The sequence below is a fragment of the Girardinichthys multiradiatus genome, chromosome 15, assembly GCF_021462225.1.
Source record: "Girardinichthys multiradiatus isolate DD_20200921_A chromosome 15, DD_fGirMul_XY1, whole genome shotgun sequence".
NCBI lineage: Eukaryota > Metazoa > Chordata > Actinopteri > Cyprinodontiformes > Goodeidae > Girardinichthys > Girardinichthys multiradiatus.
In genome coordinates this window covers 35,108,711-35,133,705 of record NC_061808.1, presented here as the reverse complement: position 1 = coordinate 35,133,705, position 24,995 = coordinate 35,108,711, and the positions used below count along the sequence as shown (strand labels likewise).

At 40.6% G+C, this 24,995-nt stretch overlaps 1 protein-coding gene across 2 annotated transcripts in view; it reads left to right on the top strand.

The window, feature by feature from the left end:
• Positions 1–751: 751 nt before the first annotated feature.
• The window catches only part of rev3l (REV3 like, DNA directed polymerase zeta catalytic subunit), a 78,941-nt gene continuing 54,697 nt past the window's right edge, over positions 752–24,995 (top strand). For both annotated transcript variants that reach the window (XM_047388709.1, XM_047388708.1), the window contains exons 1-3: positions 752–1,372; positions 24,409–24,598; positions 24,709–24,783. In XM_047388709.1, the coding sequence (XP_047244665.1) occupies positions 1,234–1,372; positions 24,409–24,598; positions 24,709–24,783 (404 nt within the window). In that variant the 5' untranslated portion in view covers positions 752–1,233. The remainder of the gene's footprint in view (positions 1,373–24,408; positions 24,599–24,708; positions 24,784–24,995) is intronic.

The window sequence follows — 24,995 nt, the reverse complement described above, 5'->3', positions numbered from 1 at the left end:
AGCCTCCAAGTAGTTCGTAATGCAATGTGGCCAGCTGTGCAACCTCTGTCCTGCAGACTCATCACTATCCTGTTACCTGACATGTCCTTTGCAAACTTGAGGATCTTAACAGATGTGTGACTGGATATTTCCAAATAATATAATAATTAGTCTAAATCCGTCTTTTTTTAGAATAAAGAGTAACTCAGAAGCATTAGCAAGGAGCAGGAAAATACGGGGCAGCCTTGTCTGGGAGCCTAACCTTAAATCCTGAGGTTATAGTGTGGGTTAGACTAATGAGTCATTTCAATAATTTTTGTACAATTTCACTAAAACCAAATGATTTTAGAATTTGAAGAATAAACTTCGGTTCAACTGATTCAACTGAACTAAGAAGCCTTTTAAGGTGATAGTGAATCTTCAGGAGATAAACATCATTTTTCAACTTAACTTTGAAATTTGCCCTTATCGGTACTTCCGTCGGGGCTGTGACATAATTTCCTTACCGATGTTCCAGTAGAAATAAATTGTACCTCTTACTTTTGACAGAGCTTCTATGGCTGCTGTGTATTTGTTCAAACCAGGCACTTTTATAAGTGGAGGAACTGAACACCATAAGTCTTCGAAATAATTCCTACTTTGTAACACTCTGCTTGTGACTTGGATACATTGCTTTATTTTTGAAACATACACCGGATGTACTGTATCATTGTGTCCAACTTAATCATTTTTGCGTTAGTTAACGTCTTGTATATAGCCTGTTATGGAAGAAGGGGGAGCACAAGCTGGGGACTGTCTGAGCAGGACTGGCTGGGATTAGCTCTGAGACGTGATTTGGAAAGATAACGCCATATACCGGAAGCCTGGGAGAGGTCTTCCTTGGCTCAAAACAATAACACCACCGACAGCTAAAATCACGAAGCGGCACTAATTTCCAGCATGGGGCCAGCAACTGGAGAGCCCCGGGCAGCAGCGCCAGAATCAGCGGCACCCTTCGGCCGTCGAGCTTAGGTTTCGCGGCAGAAGTCGAACCTTATACGGCGGTGACACTGTGGGCGCGCAGAAGACACGGGGATCTTTGTTGCTGTTTTTTAATGGGACACAGCTGGGCTTTCTTCCCGCTCTGCCGCCGTTTTTGCACCGTGACAGCACCCCGTTTGGCTGACTTCGACTGGCCAACAAGGTCCCGGAATCTTATGGACCCCCCACAATAGTTTTGTAGCTTTCCCTTCTTCTCTGACGGACGCGGCAGTCATGTTTGCCGTGCGAATAGTCACCGCAGACTATTACCTCGCAAGTCCCATTAAAGGCCTGGACGTGTGTTATTCTGAATTCAGGGAGAGTGAGGTGAAGAAGGTACCAGTGGTGCGGATATTTGGAGCAACGCCAGCAGGTTAGTCAGTCATTTTTCTTCCTTTCGAAAAAAACAAACTCGTGCTTTCTTTGAACGCGCACGCGCGTGGAACGAGCTTGTTGCTGCTGTTTGGACTCTCGCGCACACCAATACTGCTCGTCTATAAAGAAGACTTAGCTGGTGTTGTATGCAAAACGGCAGGAAGGTGTAGTTTGGGTGTTGACACGTTGTGGCGACGCGACATGAACCGCTGTTGCTGGCTGCGGTGCTAGTCCTCCGCTCCCTCCTCCCCTCGGCGCTGCTTTGTTTTCTCCCCCTACTCCATCACGGTGTGGTGGTGGACATGTTTCTGCTGGTAGCAGCGGCACACATGTGCTGTTCAGGAGCAACTCTGTCCATGCCTTTGTGGGGGATTTAATTGTGCTTACTGCAACCTGTGGAGTGTGGACAGCATGCTGCCACATCGTCTTTATTCAGTCTGAATACGATGCGATTAAGAAAAACCGATAAGTAATGCAGGGATACAAAAGGATGTAGGAGACAGCACTCGATCAGCATCCAGATGTGGAGAACAGAGCTGTTAAGCCAGTACCTCAACAGTAACAGGCCGCCTAGAACAATGGTTGTCATGATCAAATAAAAGGAGAGTCCTTTGTTTGTGAATATCCTGTTTTTACAATACAGGCTTTAATTACACCCATCTGTAGAAATGTCAAAGAAACAAAACGAACCAGCTTGTAATATGTAATTTAGGCATCTCCCTTATGTTTGACACGTAACCTCCCCAGCTTTAAATCCATGTAGAACACTGAAGTTACCTTCATCCTACACACTGCAAAACAATATAATTTCCTTGCATAATAGCCCAGCATCAGCACCCATTGCCAGACTGCCTTGTTTTTTTTCATCCTAATTTTTCTGACAGATCAAGACAAATTAACTGTATTTTTATCTGGGTTAGCCCCCCAGTTGTATAAATTAGAGTTAAACTTATGCCCTCCAATCAGCCCACTACATTGCAACTTCCACTAAGGATTTATCTTCATTGAGGATTAAAGGATTTAGAATGGAGTGGGTCAGAGTGTCGGTTCTAATTTGGGCCTGTTTGCATCTATTTGAGTTCAGTTGTGTTAAAACAAGGATTTTCGCTTGCCACCATATCAAAACAAAATAAAGCTTTTAGAACAGTTGAGTCCCAATTATGATTGGTTTCCCATTGGATTGAATTTTACCTTGTGCTTAAAAATGCTTACAAGATCTATGACAGGAAGGGCAATAGAAAGGGCCAACCTGCTTAGCATGCGCACTGAGAAAGTATCACACCCAAAGATGCAGAATCTATCTGGTAACGTCTGAGTATTCCTTACTCTAGGTGGGTGACAATATCTGTGTGACCAGGTTAGTAACTAAACAGCCAATTCCTGAAATGTTTTGCTAGACCTCTTAAAATTTTTTTACACACCATCAAGTATGTAGGAGAATATAGTAGGAAAAGATTCGAAGAACTCTGCAATCACTACTTCTACCACACTTATAAAGCATTGAAAATATTTCAAGTAGATGTTCTTGCTTCCATTCTCTAATAATGGCAACACCTCTTGATCTGTTTTCCTGGTTAACATTCCTTTGTGTGGAACATTTAGCTTGGATTCACCTCTCTCTGTGGCTGATTCCCTCCTCATTCTCACAGTTTCATCCTCCTCCTGCTCAGTTGATGTTCCTTTTATGACTCTATTCCCAGAAATAAAATAAAATCACCATCTGGAACATAGTGAAGCAGACAGTATTTTCCAAAATTCTTTCTTCATTGAAATGCAGACCACACCCCATCAGGACCATTCACTCTTTATGCTTTTCTTTTGTCTTTATATTGAGTTTAGTTGACTAGTGAGCACTGGGGAATACCTGACCAGTTTTGGTTGATCTGTGACAGCTAATCCCCGTTTTTTAGCCACCATGTGGCTCTGGCTACATCCCCAGGCCTGTGCTCCCTGTCCTTCCCTGACCTAAGCAGTGAACACCTCCCACCCATTAGGCCTGTGTAATTTGATGCCACACTTCCTGCTCCCACCCTCCCTTCCCCTTCTTGTAAGTATGCAATGGTGGTCCTGCTGGTGTGGCAGACTGTTACATAGAAGCACATTCCTGGGGAGAGGAGATAGCAAAAAAAAATTTTTGTGAAGGAAAATTCTTGATCAGTTTTTACTTCATATCTAAGCAGTTTCACTGAGGCTTGCCAAAGACTCAGAGGACAGCAAACTTCCCCACTAAGAGCTGTTGCTAATGTGTTTGCAAGCTTTTGAGGATTGCCAGCATCGATTTTCACACTCAGTGCTCACAGGCTCGACCCAGATGTTGCTGATGGGTTCTGGCCCTTCAAACAGAGCGAGGCCTGTTGCTTTGGTTCTTTATTTGTGCATCAAAATGTTTATTAACTGTGTATAAACAGAGAAAGTGGAACTCCTTCACCAGTCGACCTGAGTGGGGGGCCAAACAGGGACGGCTTAAGCTCCCTCTCCAGAGTAACCCTTAATGTTATGTAAAGGAATTACTCCTGGAACTATTAATAGGATAATATGCTGACTGAAAGGGCTCATTAGACAGAAGGCCATTGTCCATAAAACTGTTTACCTTCCTTTAGGAATGCACTAATCACAAGTTTAAGTTGATATCTTATCTCCACTTTCTTGTAAATATTTGACCTGCCAATAACAATCTTTAAGAAAAGTATTCAAAATATTTTTTCTAGCCTTCTTGTCATGAAGGCCCCTGTCACTAATTATTTATAGTAGCAGCAGTGGTGACATCACACTGTGTGTGTGAGAGCAATTATGGCAAAGTAAGGTATCATTATTTTAAAACAAAGGCAGCATAATTAGAGTTCCCATTTTAAACTGCCTTTAGCAGTTTATATTAGCAATTAGCACTGCTAACATTACTAAAACAGAACTGCCTGTATATATGTAGAGTAATTGTAGAAGAATAATCCTTCCTTCAACTCTGAGATTTTCCAAAAGGCCGCCAACATTTCCAGGTCTAACATGTTCCATGAGACGCAGGCTGAAAGCTCAAAAGGATGAAATGGACAGCTTTGCTCTGTTTAGCCTTTCAGGACTTAACGTGGTTAAGTCTACCTCTCTCTTGCAGCCTGAAAGAACTGTAGGCATGGCTGACAACTAGTAGAAAATACAGTTTCCATTTAGAAAGCTTCCTAAACGTTTTGTGCTTCTTCTGACTTTCTGAACCGTACTGATACTAAAAATGGCTTACTTTGAGTTGTGTTGTGCATCTACACTCAAGATTAGTTTTGTTGTCACTGTGGTCTGGAAATACTTATGTTTAGAACGTTTACTGGCTGGATAAAGGGTCCGATTTTTTTTCTCCTGATTGGTCGGTCACTGATCAGTCCTGATCATGCTGAAAATCGGCCAGTTTCAGTCAGCAGCTGATTTTGTGGTCCATTTGTACTGTCCTTGCTTCCTTTTGTTTACTTGGGTTCAGTTAGCCTACTCTGATTTCTGCCTGTGTTGCCTGTTTTTAGTTTACAGCTAATGGAAATATAGATTTGGTAAAGTGCCCTTACTCTGTTAGGATCCAAGTGATTTGTGGTGTTTGGTATTTGGTATCAAAGAGGATTGTCCAGACACAATCAGGGCTGACACAGCAGAGAGATTATTAGGTAAACAGGCACTGAAATCTTCCCTCTGCCATTTGCACACGTCTGTGTAAATCACAGAAATATTTGAGAGGAGGCTTTATCCCTGAATGCTTCAGTACCGTAGTCTGGTTTACTGATGGAGACCAGGAAAAGCCTTCAACTATAACAAAACATCTAGCCAGAGGTGTTAAATTAGACACAGCAATTTTATAAGAAATCATTGAACTGGGTTATCTAATGCTACAATTCTGTGAATCACATTTAGTGATTTTTATCAGATGCTTTTGAGCTACAGCTTTGCAACTGAAAGTGTCCCATGGCACCCAGAGCTTCTCAGCTAACGAATTGCATCTAATGGCTTTCATACCAAACATAGCCAATACAGGTCCTTCTCAAAATATTAGCATATTGTGATAAAGTTCATTATTTTCCATAATGTCATGATGAAAATTTAACATTCATATATTTTAGATTCATTGCACACTAACTGAAATATTTCAGGTCTTTTATTGTCTTAATACGGATGATTTTGGCATGCAGCTCATGAAAACCCAAAATTCTTATCTCACAAAATTAGCATATCATTAAAAGGGTCTCTAAACGAGCTATGAACCTAATCATCTGAATCAACGAGTTAACTCTAAACACCTGCAAAAGATTCCTGAGGCCTTTAAAACTCCCAGCCTGGTTCATCACTCAAAACCCCAATCATGGGTAAGACTGCCGACCTGACTGCTGTCCAGAAGGTCACTATTGACACCCTCAAGCAAGAGGGTAAGACACAGAAAGAAATTTCTGAACGAATAGGCTGTTCCCAGAGTGCTGTATCAAGGCACCTCAGTGGGAAGTCTGTGGGAAGGAAAAAGTGTGGCAGAAAACGCTGCACAACGAGAAGAGGTGACCGGACCCTGAGGAAGATTGTGGAGAAGGGCCGATTCCAGACCTTGGGGGACCTGCGGAAGCAGTGGACTGAGTCTGGAGTAGAAACATCCAGAGCCACCGTGCACAGGCATGTGCAGGAAATGGGCTACAGGTGCCGCATTTCCCAGGTCAAGCCACTTTTGAACCAGAAACAGCGGCAGAAGCGCCTGACCTGGGCTACAGAGAAGCAGCACTGGACTGTTGCTCAGTGGTCCAAAGTACTTTTTTCGGGTGAAAGCAAATTCTGCATGTCATTCGGAAATCAAGGTGCCAGAGTCTGGAGGAAGACTGGGGAGAAGGAAATGCCAAAATGCCAGAAGTCCAGTGTCAAGTACCTACAGTCAGTGATGGTCTGGGGTGCCGTGTCAGCTGCTGGTGTTGGTCCACTGTGTTTTATCAAGGGCAGGGTCAATGCAGCTAGCTATCAGGAGATTTTGGAGCACTTCATGCTTCCATCTGCTGAAAAGCTTTATGGAGATGAAGATTTCATTTTTCAGCACGACCTGGCACCTGCTCACAGTGCCAAAACCACTGGTAAATGGTTTACTGACCATGGTATCACTGTGCTCAATTGGCCTGCCAACTCTCCTGACCTGAACCCCATAGAGAATCTGTGGGATATTGTGAAGAGAACGTTGAGAGACTCAAGACCCAACACTCTGGATGAGCTAAAGGCTGCTATCGAAGCAACCTGGGCCTCCATAAGACCTCAGCAGTGCCACAGGCTGATTGCCTCCATGCCACGCCGCATTGAAGCAGTCATTTCTGCAAAAGGATTCCCGACCAAGTATTGAGTGCATAACTGTGCATGATTATTTGAAGGTTGACGTTTTTTGTATTCAAAACACTTTTCTTTTATTGGTCGGATGAAATATGCTAATTTTGTGAGATAGGAATTTTGGGTTTTCATGAGCTGTATGCCAAAATCATCCGTATTAAGACAATAAAAGACCTGAAATATTTCAGTTAGTGTGCAATGAATCTAAAATATATGAATGTTAAATTTTCATCATGACATTATGGAAAATAATGAACTTTATCACAATATGCTAATATTTTGAGAAGGACCTGTATACTGGGGTTAGAGATGGAAGAACAACCACCACTACTGCTAAATGTCCATAATGTTTGGGTTATACTGTTCATGTCATGTTTCTGTGTTCTTTTAGAATAAATCTTTTCCAACAACACAAATTAAGTAAAATGTCATTTTATTTGCCTTCTATTAACTTTAACAAAACAAAAGAATCCAAGTTAAGTCGTATCACTCATGTCAACATTGGAGCTATGTGATTTATTGATTGCAGCTAATGCTATCTCAAATTCAGTCTGTTTTTTTTTTTTTCTTTATGCAGCCCCTATTTGTAATGCTCCAACCACAAACAATGCCACCTTCTCTGAGTAATAGCCCTGTCACACAAATCATGTTTTCCTTTAACACGTCTTACACTGTCATACCTGGAAAAACAAAAGCATAAAGCACAAATAAATCTTTAATCCTTTTCTCAAGGCTGGTGTGCTTCCAACATTACCCCTTCTTTAGCAGGGTTCGTGTGTATGTGAGCATACAATGGCTGCCTTGTTGTCCTTGCTGATGCTTTGGTTCATTAAATCAGATTGATGGTTCTAAGGCTCAGTACAGCTCCTCTTAAGGTACTTGAATTTGCCACATTGAAGACTACAGGGATGACACGCTCCAGTGAGCCACTGTTTATTGCTGGCTCCGTTCTCATGGATTCTGTTGTAGGGTTGTCAAATTAATCAAAATATCAATGTAATCAATATTCAAAAATGAGTTATTCAAAGATACTCATTTGTGTCCAAATCAGTATAAACTGACCAATTCTTATTTGCCCAAATTGTTGCACTTTTTCCATCAGCAGCGTTGCAATAACAGAGACACTCAGCCCCTTCATCTCCCTGAGCTGCTGCTGGGAGTTTAAACTCGATAAAAAGAAATGCTGAAGGCTACCACATGCTAGCTGTCATAATGATTCCAGTTCCTAACGCTGTTCAAAACATATCTGAAACGTTAAGCCTTAAGGTAAAAGTTATATTAATTAACTACATTATTGTCAGTCAAATGCAACATACAGTTCCGGCCAGAAGTTTGGACACACCTTCTCATTCAAAGAGTTGTCTTTATTTTCATGACTATGAATATTGTAGCTTCACACTGAAGGCATCAAAACTGAATTAACACATGTGGAATTATATACTGAACAAAAAAGTGTGAAACAACTGAAAATATGTCTTATATTCTAGGTTCTTCAAAGTAGCCACCTTTTGCTTTGATTACTGCTCTGCACACTCTTGGCATTCTGTTGATGAGTTTCAAGAGGTACTCACCTGAAATGGTTTTCACTTCACAGGTGTGCCTCGTCAGGTTTAATAAGGGGGATTTCAAGCTTTATAAATGGGGTTGGGACCATCAGTTGTGTTGTGCAGCAGGTGGATACAGTACACAGCTGATAGTCCTACTGAATAGACTTAGAATTTGTATCATGGCAAGAAAAAAGCAGCTAAGTAAAGAAAAACGAGTGGCCATCATTACTTTAAGAAATGAAGGTCAGTCAGTCCAAACAATTGGGAAAACTTTGAAAGTGTCCCCAAGTGCAGTGGCAAAAACCATCAATCGCTACAAAGAAACTGGCTCACATGAGGACCGTCCCAGGAAAGGAAGACCAAGAGTCACCTCTGCTGTGGACGATAAGTTCATCCGAATCACCAGCCTCAGAAATGCTATTCCATCCGGTTTGCGTTTAGTTGGACCATCATTTATTTTTCAACAGGACAATGACCCCAAACACACCTCCAGGCTGTGTAAGGGCTATTTGACCAAGAAGGAGAGTGTGTGGAGCAGTAATCAAAGCAAAAGGTGGCTACTTTGAAGAACCTAGAATATAAGACATATTTTCAGTTGTTTCACACTTTTTTGTTCAGTATATGATTCCACATGTGTTAATTCATAGTTTTGATGCCTTCAGTGTGACGCTACAATATTCATAGTCATGAAAATAAAGAAAACTCTTTGAATGGGAAGGTCTATCCAAACTTTTGGTCTGTACTGTATATATGTATATATACAGTGCCTTGCGAAAGTACTCAGCCCCCTTTGAACTTTTCAACCTCTTGCCACATTTCAGGCTTCAAACATAAAGATACAAAAGTCTAATTTTTTGTGAAGAATCAACAAGTGGGACACAATTGTGAAGTGTAATGAAATTTATTGGATGTGTCAAACTTGTTTAACAAATGAAAAACTGAAAAGTGGGCGTGCAATATTATTCGGCCCCCTTGCGTTAATACTTTATAGCGCCACCCTTTGCTGCAATTACAGCTGCAAGTCACTTGGAGTATGTCTCTTATCAGTTTTGCACATCACAAAAAAATAGAATTTTATATCTTTATGTTTGAAGCCTGAAATGTGGCAAGAGGTTGACCAGTTCAAGGGAGCCGAGTGTATATATATATATATATATATATATATATATATATATATATATATATTGATTTTCATCACAAAATATTTTTGTGATTTTCTTAGAATCAAGTAATTCTAAAAGTATTGAGACCCTATGGTTTGCGGTTGCCATGCAGATTGGGTCTGATTATTCAGTTACTTCAGAAGTTACTTGATGCTTCTGTCTTTTTCTTTCTGAAAGTCATCATTTAAATAAAGATGTGAAGAGAGGCATTAAGGCAAATCCTGGTAATTCTGTTTTGAAGTAAGCACCTTGGCTGTGTTATCGCTTGTGCAGAGGCACCAAATGGCAATGAAGTACTCCTCATCATATTGTGGTGTGTTCAAATGCACGCTTAAGTTGAACCCAGGTTCTAGAGTGTGACCTAAGGTATTTTTTTGTTTCAAGTTTGAACCACAAGATGGAAAATGATGAAGTGCTGTAATGACCGAAGTTTTCTCCTGCTGTGTGGATTAGTGTAGCACTGCCCCTCCCCCATCATTTGCTGTGCACTACAGATCAGCTAGCTGAGAAAATGCTCCAAGACTTTTCTGTCGCTTAGCAACACAAAGCACAAAAAAAAGCAAAGGCACTGTTTGGAAATATTTTTGTTGTCAAAAAAACACATCATGTCATGGTGTGGAAACTGCACTGAATGCTGTTCTGTGCCTCCTATCTTATTAAAATTATGCTATTTTAAAATTACTGCTAACAAGAATCAGTGGTTTATTACTTTAGCTATCTGTAAGAATAATGTTTTAATTTTCTCTTTAGATAAAAGCAATTAGATCACGTTATAATTTTTGTTTTAGATCTTTGCGTTAATGCAGTAAAAGTGGGAGTCATACTATGAGTTTATTACATCACACATCAGTGTAGACATATTTATGCATTAGTTTAAAACTTTATACTTCTGTTGGTTAGCTGGAGCTCCTCAATAATGCAGCAGAAGTGAAATTTTTAATTGCTGAATTCAGGTCATTACTCAACATAAACAAGCAGCTCATCTCACATTTTCCGCAGTTAAACTAAGGAAGTTGCACAAATGAGCCGTACTTCTGGTTTTACAAAATAAAAGTACTTCCTGTAATCGTCATTTGAAAACCCTCGTGTTTTATCACAAATGCAGTATTTTACCCAGAATACAAATGCAGATTTACATTTCAAATGAAAAATTCATCCTATTGTATATGCATAAAACTCATATTAAACACTTCACAACGCCTTGAGGCTGGATGTTACGGGTTTTCCTTGTTGAATTGTTGCTAGTGGGGTAACCTTAACCCTGTCTTGATTTATCTCCATGGTGAGAAAGGTGGCCTTTTGGGAGCAACTAACAGAAAGTATGTTTCCTTTAATTTAATTTTATGAAAGTGCCAGCATTTCATATGATTTGCTTGTTAATAGTGAGGCCATTGCTAAGCAGGTTTTTACTAAAGTTGTCCAGTCTTCTGATGTTCATCTGTGTGGAGAGAGGCCCATGTTGGCACATGGTGTTGAGTGATTTCAGGTCCCTTGGCTCTTCTCCTGCATCATTGCCCTTCAAAGAGGAAAAAGAGAGGAGGCCAGCCTTGGAAGCCAAATAGAAGGCTTCCCACTTGGTGGTCCCTGAAGGCCATTGTTGTTGCTGCAGGAGAATTCAGCAGAAGTTTGCAGCTGAGTAAAACCTTGTTGAAAGTAAAGGAGGGGGTAAGAGGTCCAAAAACACACTTCTGAATCACTGCTGAGGCAGGTTAGCATTGAAACTGTGACGCTCTGCCGTTTAACATTGATGTTAATTAGGTTTAAAAGTGTGGATGTGATACATGCATGTGCACAAATGCCCTAACAATGCAATTAAATAATTGTAGTACAAACACATTTGTGTGGTTAAACTACATTTAAAGTGTTTCAGTGAAGATAGTTTATAAAGAACCACTGCTGTTCTTTTGTTCTTTATTTCTGTGAAGTCTTGTTAAGCGTTGTAGAGCAATTATTTGGAATCAAAAGAAGAGTAATTGAGCAAATATGCTTTGTTCTTTCCTGAGGTCTTTACAAGAGCAGCTTGCATGCATTTAAGCTGCAGAGTGTATTTGTCCAAGTCAGTGAACTCTTTCACCTCCTTACAGTTCATTGTTGTAGCAAAACCCCTTACCCAATATGTATCAAACTCTGCCTTTTTAGCTGTAGCTGTAGCTGGAGTCCTTAGGATCAATTTTTAATTCCATAGCAGTGAACACTAAGTCTGAGGCAGGCTTATTAAAAAGGGAGAGCAGAGGGAAGGGGTAGGTGGACTTTCTGGAAACCTGGCTCTTAAAAAAGGGAAAAACATAAATGAGGAAGTGTTTATCTCTCTTAGCCTTTAAACACTGTATAATTGTCATCTTCAGGTTGAATTCTGCATATTTAGGAATCTTTTAAGAACCTTTCCAATGAGGTGATGAAATCTTTATGCTGTATACTTTCATGTGTGAACTTCTTCTCTAAGCCTCAGTGACCATCTTACACAAAATTATGTATCTCTTAAAATTAAAACCTTATGTCTTTTCTCGGTTCTTTTTGTGCCCGTTTGTTTTTCAGACTTTAATCTGTTAATGTTGCAGCAACGTCCCTGCTTTAGTTTGCTGTCTGTTTGTGTGGCGATCCCTACTGTGGTGTGCGAGTGGGAATAGCAGCGATGGAGAGGAGAGGGTACCGTTAAAGAGAGCAGGCATACGTGCAAGCATTGCTCAACCAATGCGCCAGCAGAGCTGCCGTTCCCACTTCTCATGATATGTGTCGGAGAGCGAGACGCGCCATGAATATCAAATTTCGAGAAGCCGAGAAAAGGAGGGCAGGCAGTGCTTGGAAAATCTCTCTTGTTGTGTAGCGAAAGTCCATAGCAGTCCTCTGATCAATATATTAATGAGCTGGTCTCTAGATGCAGACAAGCTGGTATCAACCAACAGATTGTTCTTTATTAGCTCTAACAGTTCTATTAGAACTCGTTTTCCTTGCATAATGTGGTCTGTGTAAATTCTCTCAAGTGTGTGTGCTGGTTAACAGCATCTGCAGCTTGTTGGATTCCCTGTTTTCTGGTCACAGCCTGCATCTCTCTTCCTCTTGTGTTCCCTGACATTCTGGTCCAGATTAAGCATGGGCCATTACGAGAGCCCCACAATATGTTAACCTTGAATAAAAATATGAGAGTTTCAGTATTTACACAAATATTTAATACACAAATGTGTTCTGTGATGTGATTTATTTGATTTGACATAAGCAACAATTATTCTTGCTGCTGCTGATTTTGTGTTAAGTGTTAGCTTATGTTGTCTTGGAGGTTTACTACTTGTAGCGTTAGCACAGCTATCATGTGGCAACCTTCAGCAATTCATTTTTTTTCCTGTCCATCTGCCTCATAGAGAAAGTGCCTCTGTACAATGCTGTTGTGTTTGCCTTGGCGGCTAGAGAGGTTAGCATATGTTTTTTTTTCTGGCTCTACTCGCCATTTTAGCCTGGTTAGAGCTAACTCCAGCAGCAGCTCAGGGAGGGGAGGGGCTGAGAGTCTGTTATTGCAGCGCTGCTGCTGGAAGAAATAGATATAAACTGACCCATTCTTGCTCAAATTGTCCTAATTTGACACAAATATGTTTTTTTTAAATAATTTGTTTATTTAGTATCGTATCGAAATCTCAGTTGTTTTGACAACATTATTCCAAACACACAAATTTGGCTCTCTTGTAAGAGTAGTAGTGTAATAGCCTTCTTTCAGCCAGCTGATCAGCAATGCTCAGCAGCTGCTAGGTTGAGCCACGAGAAAACTCAAGTCACTGCAGCATTTTCTCTAGAATCTCATGGACTTGAAATCGTAGCTTCAGTGTGACTTAAAATGTTTAGCAGTTTTAAAAATGAAACTTCTTAAATCCTAGGTATACATTGAAACCTGAAACAGACTCATGCTTATTCTAGGTATGTGAATTTTATTTGTTTTCAATGAATCACCTCAATTTTGTTCATTTTTTGCTCCAACCCATGACTCTCTTGCCCCTGAAATTGTCCCAGACTGCCACCACAGGACACATGCACAGAGGGACGGAGTGTTTCCAACTGGAGCTCCTTTGGCCTTTACCCTCAGCCTGTCAAACCTGCCCCCCTGAAATCCCTAGACCTTTCTTACAGACCTCCTGAACTCAGAGCTCCCCATCCAGTGCCTTTAAGTCTCTCTTATTCTCCTCCTTCACTCATTCTGTGGCCCCACAATCACATTCCTTAACATTAGGTGGTCGCAGTCATTATCTAGTACAAATTGAAAGTGAATCCAAGTGAACTGGAAGAGTCCTTTTGTAGGAGGGGTGGAGCATGTACCGGCCAGAATGACATACAAGGTTAAAACGTGGAATAGCTTGTAGAAGTCAGTGAAGGAAACTAACAGATGTGAAAAACTGTCCTTGTGGCAGTTAAAAGATAAGGGTAACTGGTGTATCAATGCTATGTGCAATATACAGTGCAGCTAAATATGAAGTGATTTGTAAAAGTCTGCCTTTCTGTTCTGTCTGCAGTACCCTCTGCTTCTTGGCCATGCGCCTGTCTTCTTCACCCTCCACCTCTGTTGGTATGTGCGCTCTGGCTTGCTGCTGCCTTAAGGCTGTGCTTGGCCTACATGGCCCACGCTGATGGGGCTCAGTATTGATATGCGCAGTGCTGTGGCCAGAAAGACCCACTTCTTCCTCCATTCATTCTGTCTTTGCTCTAATGAAGAGTTTTCTTAAAGACATGATTTGTAAATAAAGTGTGCTAGTTAACACTGTTCTGTAAACCTTTCATCTGCTAGCTATGCTCCTGCTGCACAGATCAACACCACTCTGATTGGTGCAGGCTCTTGCTTTTTCACTCTGAAAACAGATTAGTCTGTTGGTACCAAGGGTACCAACAGACTAATTGGTACCAACAGACTAATCTTGGCGGCCCCCAAGAGCACTCAACTTCTCATACAGAATACACACTTTAAAACTTTGTACTTATGTTTATGAAGAATGAGCCTGGATTTACATTTGCTTTGAATGTTGAAAACATGTCTCTGATTATTAATGTAATGTAATTTGTGCCTTACTAGTTATTCATGAAACTTGGGAATGTTGAATGCAGTAACAGTCTTTTATAATTCATAGATATTGGTGGCTCTGTGGTGTGTGATGGACTTGACTGGAAGTGGGGCCCCACGTTAGATCTGGCTTAGGGCCTCATAAAACCGTTGACTGGCTCTGGTTGGCACTGTAGTATTTGTCAGTCTTACCTCCAACCTTGCAAACATTCAATGTAGAGAAAGCATCACAGGTGAATGTAACCTCAAATTAAAGGTGGAGATCTTTCCTCTTATTTCCTGATTCACTTCCACTCATTTCCTCTGAGTCCTTCCACCCTCAGCAAATTCTAGCTATACAGCCTGCATCCTCCGTCTACATCCAGACTCCTCAGCCAAGCAGACATGGAGCAGCAGGAAGAGAATCACATGCCGTCGCTAACCAGCATCTTGCTGTAGCCAGTTTCTTTTCTCATATCTCTGAAGACTTATGAATTCTTGCCTATTCTGCAAAGTGACGATCTGGTGTGCTGTGCTTTCCAAGTCACCATCTGGTCAGCTTCAACCTTTCTGCTCGGAGAACTGGCTCCACAGTGGTCTGTCTGTGCCCTGCCAGGGACATGTCTGGCATAGCTGGCAAGGAGGTGTGGACTTCTTTCCTTTTTAAGCTCAACATGTATGACTGGGATATGGTGGTTACACAGTGATTAAAGAAAGTTAGGGAGATGTTTCTGTCTTGAATCTGGAGCAGAACAGTGCAGAGTGGGGGCTGACTCTGAGGCACCATGGTTGGGTTTTTGTGAATGGCACAGCACCAAGATTTAGTTTATTATCAGAGCTTGATGAGTTGTGTGTAGTATGTGTGCTGCTGCCCTTTAAAGGCTATGCTCTTTGCCCTTTGACCTGAAGAATTTACAAACTTTGGGAAAAACCAAAAAAGATTGACTGCACCCTGGTTTCCTTTATTGCTCATCTCTGCTGAGCATACTTTTTCACCATTAAGCCAGTAGAGGCCTGGTGTCACAATAGAAGGGAAACCCACATTTTGTCCAACAAGCAGGCTGGATAGAGCCAGCCAGAAGGATTCTTGTGTGATGAACATTTGTTTGTGTGACTACCTTTATTAAAATGGCAAATCGCTGTGAAGATTTTATTTTATTTTTTTACTTTGACAACATTAACCAAATAAGACATTTAATCTGTTTACGGTATTCCTTAGAGAATGCAGTCCCTTGTCCTAAACAAATGGTCCAAAACTCTGTTCAGTCTAAAGGACCTGAAGGACATGCCTCTGTAGAAAATAGTTTCCTTTCAAATAATTGCTTACATCTCTGGGCTTTCTTTGATTTCACTGTAAACACCTCACCTGTACAGAAAACAGCTAAGTTTGAGTATTTTTCAGAATAAGATCAGACTTTGAAAACAGCTGAAAATTGTCTGATTCCACCAACCAGGCGATTCCTTGGTGCATCCCTAAATAAAATGGATGATTTAATAAACTAGCACATCTAGCAGAAAAGTTGGGTGTTTTTTTTTTTTTTTTGCTGTAAATGTTTTACAACAAACATGCAATTTTTTCATTTCACAACTGCAACCAGTGCATCAAGAGTTCTAGTGATTTTTGATGAAAAAGACACAATTCTATAGACGAAGCAGGAAATAGTCTACTGTAATAGGTTTAAAAACTTTGACATAAAGATGTGAGATTTGTAAAAAGTTTTGGTTAGTTAAATTCACCCGTCCTAAAGGTGTTATGTTACACCTGAGCAGACATTAACAGTGGTTTCAGAAAGTGAGTTTAACACACACGATGCCCTTTTATGAATCAGCTTCAGTGTGTTGCCAGCTCTCTCAACAGAGCCATACTTGCTCCAGCCTGACTCCGACCAGAGGTCATACAATGCAGCTCTGTGTAATTACAAAGCAGAGAGCATAAAGTCGTGTGCCAACTGCTCATCTGTATATTTGTTCCTGTGCAGCAGTTCATTTGAAGAGCAGATGATGGCAGTGAATCCATTAGAAAGCCTGTGATTTACAGGGTTTTCTCCGTCCTTTGTTCACTTCCTTTGCTCTCATTGCCCTCTTAATGCTCTCTTGCTGAGCAACACACAGACCCTCTCACACACAAACACTGAACCATACTAATTATCTAGCTGCTCATGCCGGATATTTTACTGTCCCTCAGTGAGTAAACACAAAGCCTTACTTCCAGCAGGGTAATCTGGGCACTTCACTGCATCAAGTCTTTGTTTTAATCCATTGGAGTGACATCAGTGCTAAACAGGATCGTATCTGCAAACACCACTGGCATTTAATTCAGTAAAGCAAGTGCTGAGGACATTTGATAGAAGCTATTGGTTGGCTGCTGTTGTGATGGTGTATGACCATTTCTGTCAACCATTAACTGCATTCATACATTTACTGGGTCACACACAGATGCTTCCTGCTTTTCTGATTTCACTGACAGGCTTAGGACTTTAGTGCGCTTGTGTGTCTGTGTGTTTGGTGTAGTCACTATTTTCCAGGACAGATGGTAGGCAATAGTCAGATACTCTTCATATGTACCTTAGAAATTCACTGCAAGTGGTTGGTTGAGTGAATGATAGAATAATGCTGGGTCAAATCTGGTAAATTATATGTTATGTAATTATTATTTATGTATTCACTAAATATTGGCAAAGTATGAATATCGTGGTAGACAGATTGGACCGAAGACACAGCAGTAAAGCTGAATACAAGCAGACTGTAGCACTTGAGGAAGCTTAGGTCCTTCAGATGCTACAGATCTCTTCTGCCATCATCATCTGTTTGGGGTAGCAGCAATAGGGCCAGGGACTCTGGAGCCTCTAGAGATAATTGTAGAGAGAAGGATGCTTCATAAAATGAAGAACATAATGGACAACTTTGGGCATCCTCTTCATGAGACTGTAATATAACAAGACTGTCTTCAGTCAGAGGCTTCTTAGATTGTTACTTCTTAGTTTGAGTTACTACAATGAGAATAAACGTGTGCTGGTTGTTCTGCTGCGTTAATAAGTAGATGCTGCTGTTTTCCAGAAGCAGTGTGTCAGTCTGTGGTGGGAATAATTTCCCACATAGTTTAAAGATATCGTTCCGCTGCTTGGGCCAAAGCTTGATGAGAGCAGGATGATCAGCATCTGCTCAAAAAGCAGCAAATGTTCTTTCTGTCCTAAAGGTAAAAACCTGTTCAGTCCGATCCCTCTCTGCTTTAACTGGCTTTTATTACTTCAGTAACATCTAAGGCGTTCTCACATGAAAATATACACCCACACACCCTCCTGATTACATGCACTGTGCTGTCATTTTATTCCTCCATCTTCTCTCCTTGCCTAATGTTTTCCCCTCATGGAGAGATACTTTTAATTTTCTCATCTCCATCTTTCTGTTATTCTCTGCACTGACACTTCTTCACCTCCTGACCAGCTGGGTGAAAAGAATCACTTGTTTATCTCTCCCACTGTCCGTCAAGGGCTTTTGCTTTGCTGGTGTCGTTGCCTAGCAACTCCAGGAGAACCTGGTATTGGCTGCTTGTTCTCTGCGCGTGTGTGTATGTGTGTCTGAGACAGAGAACTGCTTCTCGTTGACTTGGCGGAGGACAGACAGACGCATGCCGTGCTCGCTGCTTCCTCAGCGTTGTGCCACGGCCAGCCTTTGTGTGACTCGCCGAGGAGCTAAGCACACGTTGGTGGTGTCCACCAGAGAGACAAATCCACATTTCAGACCAGGCCAGAGTCCCTCTCTTCTCCTCCTCTGCAGTCACGCCTTGCTTCTGTCAGTGAAAAGATTTTTTTTTAAAGAAAAATTGTCTCTTTTGTCCATCAAACATTTCTACCTCTTTCCCTTCATTAGCCTAGAATATGGTTGTCCTTCACATTAGTCTCTAAAGCTGTTTTGTGTATATATATATCTATCTATATATATATATATATATATATATATATATATATATATATATATATATATATATATATATATAATCTCCTGCACAATCATATGGTTAAACAGTTGCGGTAAAGAACATTTTAAGCATTGTGGTGTGCATAAACCTATTAGAGTAAGGCCAATATATCAACCAGCCAATAAATGAGGTTGATATTTTTTCAGCATACTGAGCAGATAATAGAGGTGTGTTTGTGAGCGCCAAGTGCTAAAAGTGTAACACTTGACAAAGACACACCTATAGACAGACCCTTGAGGACTCTAGGAAGGGTAACGGTCTCTGTGTGTTGCTTCATTAAGTACTGTTCTTCAGTCTGCTGCGGGTTCCAGCCTGCAGCTAGCTTTAATGTCTCCGTGGTGGACAATTTCTCCCGACCACATGGTGAGGATGTTCTGGAAACGAGACGCTTGTGAATTATCAAATATCTTCAATCAGCTTAATTCAGAGGCGTAGTACACGGATGTCGCCGTTTTCATCGATGGTCAAACAAAATGGCAGATGAGGAAAATAAAACATTTATACCACATAAAATAACATTAATCAATGCCAAATATGAGCAGTTGGCTGTTTTGGTTGTTAGGCGCCAGCATCAGCCAAAGAAAAAAACCCTCCATCTAAACCCTGCATCTCCATTTAACCGCTCCAGAAACACAAACAGCAATCTCCAGCAAGAGTTGAGCTGGATATTAAAGTTTCTAAACTGGCTGAACAATAAACAACTTACATTTATTGTTTTAATATAAAGGTGGTTGTACTTTGAAGTGATAACTTTACATTCAATAAAGCACTGATATGGATGCTTGACTTGTTCTGTGGATCTACTTTAATGTTTGCCACATTGTACCTGTGGTGAGAGTTGTCATAGTTTGCAGTGGATCATCATTGACTTATCTAGTCAGGTTAAAATAACTACTACTTTACTTAAATGTAATAAAACTGTTTATTTCCTGATCAGATGCTCCATTTACATGAAGACATTATATGTACCACCTTGGTTCTGAGACCATCCTCAGTAGGGTTCTATGCTGTTCCTCAATCAGTGGACTAATGTTGTTACTGTTTGTTGTTGTGGGGAATTGTTTCTGCACATGTGCAGACAAGTCTGGACAAAAGTCAGGGCCCTGCTCAGTACTGCCTCATCCTGTTCATCAGTCAGCATTTCCCTGGTGTAAAATAAGGTTAGCTGAGAGGCAGAAGTTCTGATTGCTTTCATGTTCTGCCTTGATGTTCTTTCTTGTACACACCTGTGGGTATCAGTCGAGTGAATGTTGAGCCTGGTTCCTTCAGCAGTGTGCAGACCAAGACTATTATTGTTTTTCATTGTTAGAAATATTGTAATTCTGAAATATGGGCTTCTCTCACTCAGATTTTAAGTTAAATGATTTTATGACACCTCTGGCCTTCACCCACAACCATAACCATCACCAGGGGTCTCATTTTTTAAAACATTGAGTTGGATCTATACTAAAAGTGTACAGAATCAGAATCAGCTTTATTGCCAAGTTCGTACATACAAACAAGGAATTTGACTCTGGTACACGTTGCTATCTGGTTTTTGTTTTTGCATTAAAGAATATACATATATACAATATACAAATATACACATATATAAATAAAAAGGTGCATTTGCAACATCTGTATGCTGTTGTTCTGTACTCTATTAAATGTTCAACAGAGAAACAGCCTGGGGGAAGAAACTGTCTCTGTGGCGGCTGGTTTTAGTAAACAGTGCTCTGTAGGGGCGGCCTGAAGGTAAAACTCTAAACAGTTTATGTGCAGGGTGTGTGGGGTCTGCAGAGATTTTTGCAGCTCTTCTTCTGACCCTAGACCTGTATAAGTCCTGGATGGAGGGAAGGTCAGCCCTGATTATTCTCTCTGCAGTCCTGATTATTCGTTGCAGTCTGGACCTGTCCTGTTTTGTGGATGATCCAAACCACACTGAGATGGATGAAGACTGGACAAGTATGCCCAAAAGCCAAAAATGGCGCACGCCAAAGAAAATCCTGACTTATAAAACCAATCGTACGCACACCAGCAAGGAAGTTCCCCTTTCTAAATCACAACTGCACCGCAACATTTGCATACAAGGTTCCACCTCATGTTCTGCCCTCTACACACCCAACATTTAACCCTAAATGGTCATTGCAAAGCGCCTCATGATTGTCAATGTGTATTTAAATGAGCCAGCTGATCAATGTCATTTCATGGTTAACAATGGCAACCATAGAGGACAGAGCATAGAGACGGCATTTTACCAAGGCAGAAATGGATATGCTGGCGAGTGTGATGGAGAGTTGAAAAATACCATGTAGGGAAATCTAATGTATCGACTAGTCGTATTAACAATGCCATCCAGGACAACAGGTATTACTGCTCTTAGCGCTGGCTGCAAAATCCCAAACTTATAGATAATTTCATGGAATTATGTTATTCCTACAAGTGGCTTCAGGCAGAGTTGACTATGTTAAACACATACCTGTCGGCTAATTCAGTCTGGTAGGAGCTGGTTGCCAGGAACACCTGTTAATGAACAGGGATGGAGTGGTTCCGGCAGGTCGTTCTCTCCAATTTTGGACCCAGTTCAGCACATAGATCCAAGAGCAATGCTCTAGGTAGTCTAAATCGGCATATTAGCCAGTTGTCATCATGGGCTAGGAAACTATGGTGATCCCTCAAAATACGTTCCCTGTCACAATGACAAATTTTGCTGAATGATAAATAGGCCCAGAATTTATTGTTATAGAAGATAATATTGTGGTTTGTACACCATTTTTGACTAATATAATGATGATGCCATAATAATGTAAGTTGCTACACCCTTTAAAATATCAATAAATTTTACTTTCTAAAGAAAATTTAACACTGGAAGACAACCGAAAACAATAAATAAATTGAATTATGACGTCTCTGTAAACAAAATATTAATCATTAGGCTGATACAGAAAAAACTCACAAAATTGCCAGTTTTATAAACAAAACGTGCAAACTAACAACAAAAGCACCTCATTTGAATAAGATGCCTCAACAGGCCATATGTGAATCTGTAGCTACTTTAGTCTGGCAGTATAAACCCTCCATTGTGATTGTGTTTTTTTTTCCCAGCTGGGAAAACCGCATCAGATGATTATGTTTTAGGTGCAGATGCAGGTTTGGTTTTTTGCCATGTTTAGTTGCTACTGTTTTACAACAAATGCGACATACCGGCTCGCACAGGTTAACTGCTTCACCACGTTCCTTCGGGTTGAATTCAAAGTGCTCCCACACTGCAGCTGTCGTGTTCGACTTTGAAACCAATTCCATCTCTGTTTTTCCAAATTTTAACTAGCATTTCTCCGGCTTAAATACTCCTCATGGAGCTCTCATGTTACACTCTGAGCTATGTAACAAGACGCCTGGCACGTATCTGACACAAGGGTCCACTCCTCCCTACATTAAGGGAACGAGAAGAGGATGACCGAGTCGCTCATTATATATATCATATCTTTATTACTTTTTGAAGCTAACACCACACAACAGAACAGCAAGGCCACAGGGAATGACATCACCAACTACCTGTACATACACATACATATAGAAACACTCAATCCCAAAGCTAATGACAATGAAGTGGCACCAACATATCAATAAATAATAATTAAAAAAAGGGATTTAAGTTCCAAAAACATTAATTAGCCAGTATTCCTCCTCCCCATCTGGCATCCCCTTTAGTATCATGGTTGCAAGTCTTTTACCTACATAATAAAAGAATGGGGTCCAAGTCTTAAAAAAATCGACCATCCCACATTTGGATCTGTGTGTTAAGTATTCCATTGGTAATAAATCAAAAATCACTTTATGACAACCCTTGATTGTAGGCGGAGCATTATCAATCCAATGAAGCAATAGATTTTTCCAGGCAGCAAATGACAGGATACCGAACAACCGATGAGATTGTTCCAACTGCGAAATCTCACAGTCAGTCATACCTGCTCTGGTTCTGAATAAAGCTGTGAATTTGGAGATACCTAAAGAAGTGACTATTAGGGAGACCATATTTCTGTCCAATTTGTTCAAATGTTAGCATCACTCCTTTATCAAATAAATGTCCTAATGTTAGAATCCCGTTCTCCTCCCACATCCCAAATCCCCTATCCAATTGGGCGGGACAAAATCTGTGTTGCCGTATAGTGGAGCTAGTGAGGACAATGTTTTAGAGCGACCCTCTAGCTTTCTCATTGCTTGCCAGGCCTGCAGATTAGTTCTAATTAGGATGTTATTGTCTGTTGTGTCCTTAATTAACTTAGAAGTCCATTGCAAATAGAAGACTTGAGAGGCCGTGGCTTGCATTCACCGATTCCAGATCTACCCATACAGATTCTGAGTCAGCCAGCTGATACCTTGATACAGCCAGTCCCGGATAAAGCGGAAGATGACGACGACGCAATTCTACCCATCATTGACAGTGGGAGAGTGGTCCATCTGCTCAAGTCATCACATATCTGTTTTAGCAGAGGTTCAAAGCTGGCTTTGTATATTGTTTCTAATGATGGGGTGATGAAAATCCCAAGGTAAGTAAAGCCTGTGAGTGACCATTTAAATGGACAGGAGATGGGTTGAGGAGTGTCACCTAGTGGCATAATCTCAGACCTAGAGAAATTTATTTTATACCCTGAAAATATACTAAATTGGTTTATTAACTCCAAAATAGCGCTCATTTTAATTTATTATGTGATTAATTTAATTCATTCGTTTAACTGATTCATTGCTTAAAAACACATGCACGAGTGGGTCAGAGTTTGTGTGAGGGACCGCACACTCTCCCTTCAAGTTTGTTTTTTATGGATGACAACCTTTGTGTGGAAAGTGACGTACGCCAGTTTAAGGCCCTAATTTGTGCGTACGCCACATTTATAAATTAGACCCCGGGTCCATTCCATGGCTGAATGGGATCCTAAGCAGAATCTGATTTTGGAGCCCACTTACAGAAAAGACCACCACATATAAATAAGGACATATGGAAAATTGTAGCTACACATAGGAATTTATTTTCAAACCACTGCATGAAAGGATTAAACTAGAGTAGTAACCTTAAGTTGGTCTAGTAACAAAACTATCAGGCTATGAAACTTTTATTTTGTATGTTAACACATGGAGCACCTGTGGATTCTTCTACATCTAAAATGAATTTAAATTGGGGCTGCACAGGACAACGCGTATGGCGATACCATAGCTGAATATTGGGATGAAGCTACCGACTATGTGTAACCCACATTTTCCTGAGTCTTCTCTTTCTTTTCCTTTATCACAATGCTCCCACCACACTTTGTAACTTTAGCATTTCTGCCACTAAAAATATATATCAGATGTCGGCACCAAGGGCAGTGAAAGTCCATCCAGCGGAACAAATTTATGATTTTGCATAAACAGTTTGCATGTAGGACACCTGAAATATAAGAATAAATAAATATAAAAATATATATTTTTACTGAATATTACATCCAAGCAGTCCTTTGCAGTGGAGATATTGCAGACATGGATAATGCAATGACAGATGCAATTTTATAAATTGTGCAGCTCTATATTAAACAATTTTCATAATTCATTTATGTTGGTTAATAATTTCCTTTTAAAGGACTTCTGCTAGCCTGGAGGGCCTAGACAAGGCCTTAGTCAGCTCTGTTTGTCAATCTTAACCTGTTTTTCTTTGAGTTATGTTATTTATTTTTTTTGCCATTAGAAACGTTTTTTTCGCTCTTACTCATGAAGCTTTTTAGTGATGGTCAGTAAGAAGGGAAAAGTTGCCATCCCCAGCCTGTCACCCTAACAGGATTTTTTAGCAGAATGGGGACCAAAGACTCTAGCTGCACTAGTTACCGTATGAAAACATTTAGGATGGATTAGGACAAACTATGAGTAGAAGATGCTTATAATGCTGGTTTAGAGGGTGAATATCACTTTGACTTCAACTTGTTGCCTGCAGTGTTCGCATGCAGAACAAAGGTAACAGAATGAAAAAAAACATAAGCCTGATGTTATGCTCCTGTTGTGTTCCAGGTCAGAAGACATGTCTCCACCTCCACGGTGTGTTCCCATACATCTATGTGCCATATGATGGCTGTGGACTGCAGCCAGAGCGCTACATGCGGCAGGTGGCCTTCAGCATCGACAGGGCCCTCAACGTTGCCATGGGAAACCCCGCCGCCAGCACCCAACACGTCTTTAAGGTGGTTCTGGTCTCTGGCATGTAGGTGTCTTCCAGCTGCTGGTCTTACTAGTGACTATCAACACAGTTTTATACTAACACACACTCTTATTTACCATACCCTTTGTGTTTATTTTGTTCTTATCTTGTAGGCCTTTCTATGGTTATCATGCCAAGGAGAAGCACTTTATGAAGATCTACTTGTACAATCCTAAGATAGTGAAAAGGTGAGGTTATTACTGTTAGATGCATTTAAATGCAAAAGGAATCCTCAGAGGTAATGTTGTCCAGTGTTACTGAATCCCTTACACCTTGTGTAAGGTTCTAGCAGCTCCCTAAACTGAAATCTATTGCTGAGTTTCGGGTTATGATCATTGATTAGTTAGTGTGTCTGTGTGCAGATTTACAACTGAGCTATTATAAAGGATTTTTTACCACA